This window comes from Sinocyclocheilus anshuiensis, unplaced genomic scaffold (genome assembly GCF_001515605.1).
Source record: "Sinocyclocheilus anshuiensis isolate Anshui unplaced genomic scaffold, SAMN03320099.WGS_v1.1 scaffold840, whole genome shotgun sequence".
Classification (NCBI taxonomy): Eukaryota; Metazoa; Chordata; class Actinopteri; order Cypriniformes; family Cyprinidae; genus Sinocyclocheilus; species Sinocyclocheilus anshuiensis.
Genome location: NW_015552598.1, coordinates 368729 through 376839, shown reverse-complemented (window position 1 = coordinate 376839; position 8111 = coordinate 368729). Strand labels below are relative to the sequence as shown.

The following is an 8111-nucleotide window of genomic DNA, read 5'->3' as shown; positions in this document are numbered from 1 at the left end:
TTTGCAGTCACTGCAATGTTATAGTTATTGTTTTACAGCTTTACTGTCTAAAAATGTTGAATAATAGAACTAGTAAACCCCTCGTTCCCTCATAAATGTTCAATATTTTAAAAGAACCAAACTGCATTTACTCAAATATATTTTTAACAGTATTGTCTTCCGTTTCCGCTACAGGCCAAGGAGCTCTTATAAAAAGCTTTTATGTCCAACCCTTGTGCTACCCGACTAAAAATGTTCATTTTGCCCCTCAGAAGGTCAGTCGGAATAGGAGTTTTATCATCTCAACCAACCGAGGCAAACTGTGTATCTGACAGGTCTGGAAGTGCAGAGAGAAATAGAAGGAAGATGAGAAATTGTTTCATATGATCGGTCTCAGTGTGGATGTTTGTTGTTGTTGTTGTTGTTGTTTTTTAAATCGATACAAACTATTTTAAGGATGCAGATATATTGGAGACTTCCTGACAAATGCACTTCTAAAACTCATTTAGATTTCCCATCTCAGGGGATGTACTGTAGCTTTTGCAAGTTGCTTTTCCAAGAGATTGTCAAGACAATGTTTAGAGGTTTTGAGTTGTTTAAATAGCGTAAATAAAGAAATGCTTCAGTGGTTTAAATATAACAAGCAACAATCTCCAGTTCTGTCTTTGAGGTTCCAGCCTTTCCAATGTTTTTTTCCTCTTTTTTTTTTCTAGGAAACAGAAATGACAGAACGACTCATGAAACTGTTGTTCCTTGTTCAAGCAGCGTGCGTGTCTGTGTTTGAGAGATTTGAAGGATTTGGACAGCTCAGAGCTCTGTGAGGATGTCAAGTGTTGCCGACTTTGATTAAAATGATGGTTTTGTCCCACAGGAGATGGGAAGACAGAATATAGGAGATTTTCCCGAAAGCAGAAATGAATGTGGAGCTTTAATTTCCGTGAATGTGAGAACTCTCATGGTATGAATAGAGAAACTGTATGATGAATAGAGACTTCTTGAACTTAAATTAACTTTTTGTACCATAGCATTTGTTATTTTTAAATTTCCAGACTTTGAAGAAAGCAGTTTTAACCAGCTTTAGATGGTCTTGTGTAAAATTCAAGAACAATGAGTTAAAAGTCTTTATTTTTAAGAAAGACTATTTACATTTATAAAATATTTTTTCCACATCAAATAATCACAATCATCATTCACAAACCTGAGAAAAAAAACATTTTAAATTTGTGCTACACAGTAGCAAAACTACTAAATGCTTAAATACACCAGAGCCAATCATACAGCAGAATATTTCAAGAGACAGATCGCTGAAAAAAATGAAAAAAGTGAGTAAATAATGACAGAATTTTCATTTTTGGGTGAACTATCCATTAATTACTCACCCTCATGTCGTTCCAAACCCATAAGACTTTCGGTACTCTCGTGAATGGCAACAGACTGACACCGAAGAGAAGAAATTATGAACAATATGGTTGAACCACTGATGTCACATGGACTATTTCAATGATGTCCTTACTATCCTTCTGGGCCTTGAACGTGGTAGTTCCCTTGCTGTCTACGGAGGGTCAGAAAGCTCTCGGATTTCTTCAGAAATATCTTAATTTGTGTTTAGAAGATGAATGAAGGTTGTGTGTTTGGAACGACATGCTGGATGAGGGTCAGTCATTAATGACAGGATTTTCATTTTTGTGTGAACTATCCCTTTAAGCATCATTGTCTCTAGTCTAAACCATCTCTTTTGGTAAAAATTAAATGTTTGACACTTGTTCCATGTTGGCTTTGAGGTCCGGCACAAGACATGAAGATGTTTACAGTGTTAAATAACAGAGAACAGCAGCCTTCTCTCGACACAACAACGTGTAAAGGGACACTGTATCTCAGTCCATTACATATCCAGAGATACGTCCCATTAGACACTATGCTTATAGAACTTTCCCAGGCAATATGTTGGTAATTGTCCATTTTTGACTGCTGCACTGTTGAAGGGCCAGCTGATATCCGTGATCCACGTCCGCATTTTCCACCAACTCCAAACAACGCTTTGACTTCCTATTCTGAATGGAGCCTCCCTGCAAGACAATACACATCAAAATGAGTGAACAATGACATTTAATTGGTCCAGGATCATGAAGGATGTTGATTTGTATGACACTTTTCACAAAAAGAGGTAATATAATCCATTAATCTTAAAAAGATGGAGTAGACGTGTCCTTCTAATGCCGAATCCGAGCGGCACTAAGTGAGAAATCAAAGCGACACTTGCACCTCGAGAAACATTTCTTTCAGTCAGTAAATACAGTATGAAATACACCACCACAGCCTTTCAGAACAATGTCAAAAGGAAAGTGATGTTCCTGAAGTGGTTGCTTCTGAAGAAAAGCCTGAAGGATTGAGAGTCTTACAGTGTTGAAGGAGGCTCCGGAGACAGCTGAAACATGAAAGAGGAGGCCGCGGGCGAAGTGTCGCCCTCGTCCAATCATCTGCCACCGTATGAAATCCAAGGTGTATGAAATGCCAAATGTCTCGCTTCACAGGCTAAATCATATTATTGAAGATGCACAGTTGTAATATTTGTATTACTTTTATGGCACTTTTCATTTCCATGGCTACAACATTAGCATTTGAAAAACAAAATGTTATACAAGTGTGAAACTATATTATTGGATAGAATACCTTCATATGGTGGTTAGTGGCGGCAATTTAGAACAATTCAGATGGTAGAGTATTGCATAGTGTATAGTGCATCATTTGGAACTCAACTTTACACTTGAACAAAACTCTAACCCCATATATTAAATTTACATCAGCGACCAAGATCACCCAAGAGCATTCTAGAACCGAGATGCCATGTTTTGCTCAGGAAAACAGCACACATTTTCTTCAGATTATGTAAAAATCTAGTTTTTCTGCATCAAGTTAATTAGATTTTCAACTAGCCATGTTTATTAAATGCTGAGCAAGTGAGTCATACAACATGCCTCCTCTCATTAGGATTTACACCAGTGACTCATGAGGCGCATCCTATAATTATGTAAGCAAAGTTGCGTTTTAAATAAAACCGGAAGAATTAATTGTGTACAAGCCTGTCCTGGATATAATGATCTATACCACTGACCTTCAATTGTTTGAGCATTAGTTAAATGGTTGTGTGACTGCTTAACCAGTTCAGCTCACACAAATTATACTCGAGTATTAAATAAGAATTAAGATGACAACTGTAGATATAAAATAAAAATAATGATATTAATTTATTTTTAAAAATTCATAAATTCTTATTTTTTGTCTTTTCGAATTTCCTTTATATAAAATTTGAATGTGTGTCATATTGAATACAGTAAGTATTCACAATATAAGTGGGCATGTGTGTAAATGTTAATTTGCGATACATGCTTCTGAATTTGGGGACAAAAGCACCTCTCAGCAATTATACCTTGTATTGAAAACACAATTATGCAAGTTACTAAACACTGCTGCCAAACAACTGACAAAAATATTTAAAACCTGGAAGACTTTGACCATGTCATTGCTGTTTTCATGTTTATTATTATTTGTTCATGTGATGCAGGCATTCCCAAACTTTTTTGTCAGTCAAACCACATTGATATAAAATATTTACTTAAAGTCCCCCTAAGATTTAAAGTAAATATTTAAATAATTTAACAACACATTTCATTTACCCCAGTTTGGGAAAAGCTGTACTAATATTATGTTGGTCGTACTTTATTTTAAGGTCCAAATCTCGCTATTAACAAACCATAAACTATGTCTTTTCCCTCATTAAACTCCTAATTTGCTGCTTATTAATAATTAGTAAGGTAGTTGTTGTCTTCAGAGCTGTTGAGAAGTTAACAGGACAGACCTTTGAGGATTACTCCTTTAAAGTGTCTTATATTTTGGATATGGATGCTGCTCCGCCTCTGCCTGTGACCCGGAATCGTCGGGGTGGAAGGACATCACGGGAACAGGACTCCCAGCCTGGGACCTCTGCAGGCTCCCTGGGGCCCCGCCAGAAACAGCCAGACTTCCCCTTGCGCATGCTGGTGCCCACGCAGTTTGTGGGAGCCATCATTGGCAAGGAGGGGCTCACAATCAAAAACATCACCAAACAGACACAGTCTAAGTGAGTGAGAGAGTGAGATCCTTAAGTGTATGGAAGAGACATCTGTGGTTAATAAGATTCAGAAGAATTCTTCCAGTGCAGTGGAATTAATATAATACAACTACTATTTATATAATGATCACAATTTATTTTAAGGTCTAATTCTCACTATTAACAAACCATTAACTACGACTTCCGCCTCAATACATTACTAAACTAATTTGCTGCTTATTAATAGTAAGGTAGTTGTTAAGTTTAGGTATTGGCTAGGATTATAGGGATATAGAATATGGTCCTGCAGAATATGTTCTTTATAAGTACTAACAAATAGCCAATTTGTTAATAATAGGCATGTTAATAAGCAACTAGTTAATAGTGAGAATTGGTTCCTATACTAAAGTGTTACTATTATGCTTAATACATTTGATGATGTTGATAAGGATGTTATTTCTCTTTTTTATAACAATAATCACGTTTAAAGTTAGGTCAAAAGTAGTGCTGTCAAACTATTAATCACAATTAATCGCATCCAAAATAAAAGTTTTTGTTTACATAATATATGTGTGTGTACTGTGTATATTTAATATACATGCATGTGTGTGTATTTATATATACATAATAAAAATACACAGTACACACACATATATTATGTAAACAAAAACTTTTATTTTGGATGCGATTAATCGCAATTAATCTGACAGGACTAGTCAAAAGTAATCTAGAAGTAATCCAAAAGTAGTCAGAATACATTACCTAAAATGACTAATGTAGATTACATCACTGACTACAATTTTCATCATGTAATTTGTAATCAGTAACAGAATACAATTTGTAAGTAATCTACCCAGCACTGTTTCTCTCTCACTCTATATTTCAATTTTGTGAAATAGAATTTAAGTAGTATGACCATGTAATTTTTCATGGTCATGTACATTATAAACAAGGTATTATTAAGACCCCAGTAATTATAAAATAATCTGGAATGCATCGTTGAACAGGTGTCACCGACAGGAACACAGCATCTGCTTCAATTATGTTTTGTTCCAAATCAGCCTCCCTAAAATAATAATATCACTGACTGCTGGTGGTGCCAAACGCCCTAAAGAGCTACATAATATATTTCAGCTGGGTACATATGTCAGGTAAGCTTAACGGCGCATTTATTCACGACCTGTCAAGCGATATCCTAGTTACAGACTGAAAAGCAGACTGTCAACAGACAATGTTAGTCGATAAAGACTTAATTAAAGCCATTTCTGATGCTCTCCTATGAGTCAAGAGCCAGATCACCCTTTCAATGGCTTTGTCATCAATTATTCATCGCACCTAAAAGGCCACAATGGATTTTGACCTGATTCCATTTTAAATAACTTGAAGAAAAAAGGTGGCTGTCTTTATCCCACTGAGCCCGTGTGAGACATTAAAGCACGTCCCGAGGGTTTGTGTGAGAATTGATATCGTTCATACTCTTACACGTTTCCTGTAAGCGCGCGTTTGTTCATCTACTTCGACATCTCTCCCAAGGGGGCAGCATTACCCTTTCCTAATAACCTGTTCTGACATTTCCAGCACACTTCATCTAAACCTTTTAGAGGACACCGCCTGCTGTGACATTAATTCACCTGCCTTTTAATAGAGACGCATATATTACGTGCGGATGAAATCAAGATGTCTGCTACAATCCAGAACGGCGTTCAAATTGAATTAAGAGAGCTTTACGACACACACACACCTCTGAATTATTAATGCTCGATATCCAGAAAGTGTCCACTGCAGTCGCACAGCCGGAGGGCTAACAGATGCTGCAAATTGACAGCAAATTTTAAGGGAAAGTTTTATACTAGTACTTCAATGATCCCAAAACTTGTTAAAAAAAAGGGAACGATTTTGACATCGGCTTTAAATGAGTTGTGCAGAAAAGGATGTCTATGTGTAATGAGGGTAGTGTAGAATGCAATGAAGCTCTTTATGGCCAGGGTTATTAAAGCTTATTATAACTACAACTAAAACCATAAAAAACCCTTTTGTTACTTGAAATAAAATAAACAAACTGAAATACAATAATATATATACATAAATTGAATAATAATAATAATAAAAATTACAAAAAATTACAAAAACATTCAAATTAAAACACTAAACATAAAATAAAAAATATTTAAAATATTAATAAAACTACATTAGTATCTTTAAATATGATACTAAAACAACTAAAATACTAAAAAAAACAGACCAGACAGCAAAAACTGACCACTGCAATACTATTCTTATTTAGATGTAGGGCACCAAAGCCAGCATAAAAAATGTTTTGAGCAAACAATTGATTGTTTCCCATGGAAGTATACCCGAGTAAAGAGCCAGGAGAGCGTCATGTGCTTGTTGCTGGCGTAGCTGCATTCCAGCAGTCGCGGCCGGCCGTTCACATCCACCAGGCACTTGTTATCGTCGTCGTCGATGGTCGGACTCAAGCCTCCGACATGCAGCTGCTGAGAGCTTGTGTAGTACACATTCTAAAACAACACAAGAGACAAGCATGCTTAAATTATGCATTAATATGTGCATAGCCAGACTAAACATTTGGACACAAGAAATGTTTCTTGAGCAGCAAATCAGCATATTAGAATGATTTCTGAAGGATCGTGTGACACTGAAGACTGAAGTAATGACGCTGAAAATTCAGCTTTTAATCACATGAATAAATTACATTTTACAATATATTCAAATAGAAAAGTTATTTTAAATAGTAATAATATTTCACAATATTACTGTTTTTACTGTATTTTTTTGATGCAATAATTGCAGCCTTAGTGAGCATTAGAGACTTTCAAAAACATAAAAAAAAACAAAAAACAAAAACAAAAAAAAAAAAACTTACTGACCCCAAACTTTGGAAAAGTAGTATACTTCAGTTTCAATATTTTGTACAATTAAAATTTATAAAAGAAATTTTGTAAAAAATGAACACATGTTGAACATTGAAGCATAGGCTTTTTATATAGGCCTTTTATATCAAGCCCAGAATTGCAATAATAATCATGACATATCTTTTATCATTCTGATCCATTCATTTGGGCCGTCTGAATGTCTGTTTGTACAGCACATGTTATTTAGCTCTGTATTACCCAGCCAATAAAATGAATTATTCATATTTGATAATTGTGTCTTTCCCTTGAAATCTCTCAGACAATGTGGCTCAGTTCCAAATCCCAGTGTTGATACTAGTATTGCATCTTAATGGGCTCAAGAGGGAAGAATAACTTTTTCTTATCGACTGACTCTCATTTGTTAATTTCATAGCCACCATTCAAACATGGGCTGAATGCCAGTCGGCTACTTCTACAAAGCACTTTAAGTGTGTGTACATGGTTGATGGTGGGAAAGCACATACTTTTATTAAGTAGAAAGAAAGTCAGTAATGGGACATTTAACAGCTGCACTTTGATACATGTTCTGTTTGTTTCTATGTTTCTAAGTGTTAGCACTTATATACATTTCGTAACTAAAATAAATCATTACTTTGCTTTTAGGTGTATACATTTAAAAGCTGAAGTCACAAATTTCTCATAACAATAGCAGTTCGGATGCTTTGTGAAAGTAAAAGTTCTACTTACAGAAATTATGTAAAATATTTGATCTAATAACAACAACAATATATAATTTTATTTATATATGTACACACACACACACACATACATATATATATATATACACATATATACATATATACATATATACATATATACATATATACATATATACATATATACATATATACATATATACATATATACATATATACATATATACATATATACATATATACATATATACATATATACATATATACATATATACATATATACATATATACATATATACATATATATAACATTAACAACACATCAAAATATGATAGAGTATGATACACACACACATACAGTGGGTACAGAAAGTATTCAGACCCCCTTAAATTTTTCACTCTTTGTTATATTGCAGCCATTTGCTAAAATCATTTGTTAATTTTTTTTCCTCATAA

At 34.6% G+C, this 8111-nt stretch overlaps 1 protein-coding gene across 1 annotated transcript in view; it reads right to left on the bottom strand.

Annotated features, from left to right (window-relative positions):
* Positions 1 to 1629: 1629 nt before the first annotated feature.
* galnt18a (UDP-N-acetyl-alpha-D-galactosamine:polypeptide N-acetylgalactosaminyltransferase 18a) overlaps positions 1630 to 8111 on the bottom strand; it is a 68450-nt gene continuing 61968 nt past the window's right edge. The window contains exons 9-10 of the mRNA XM_016456664.1: positions 6421 to 6585; positions 1630 to 2045 (exon numbers count right to left, since the gene is read on the bottom strand). Coding sequence (XP_016312150.1) covers positions 1899 to 2045; positions 6421 to 6585 — 312 coding nt within the window. The 3' untranslated portion in view covers positions 1630 to 1898. The remainder of the gene's footprint in view (positions 2046 to 6420; positions 6586 to 8111) is intronic.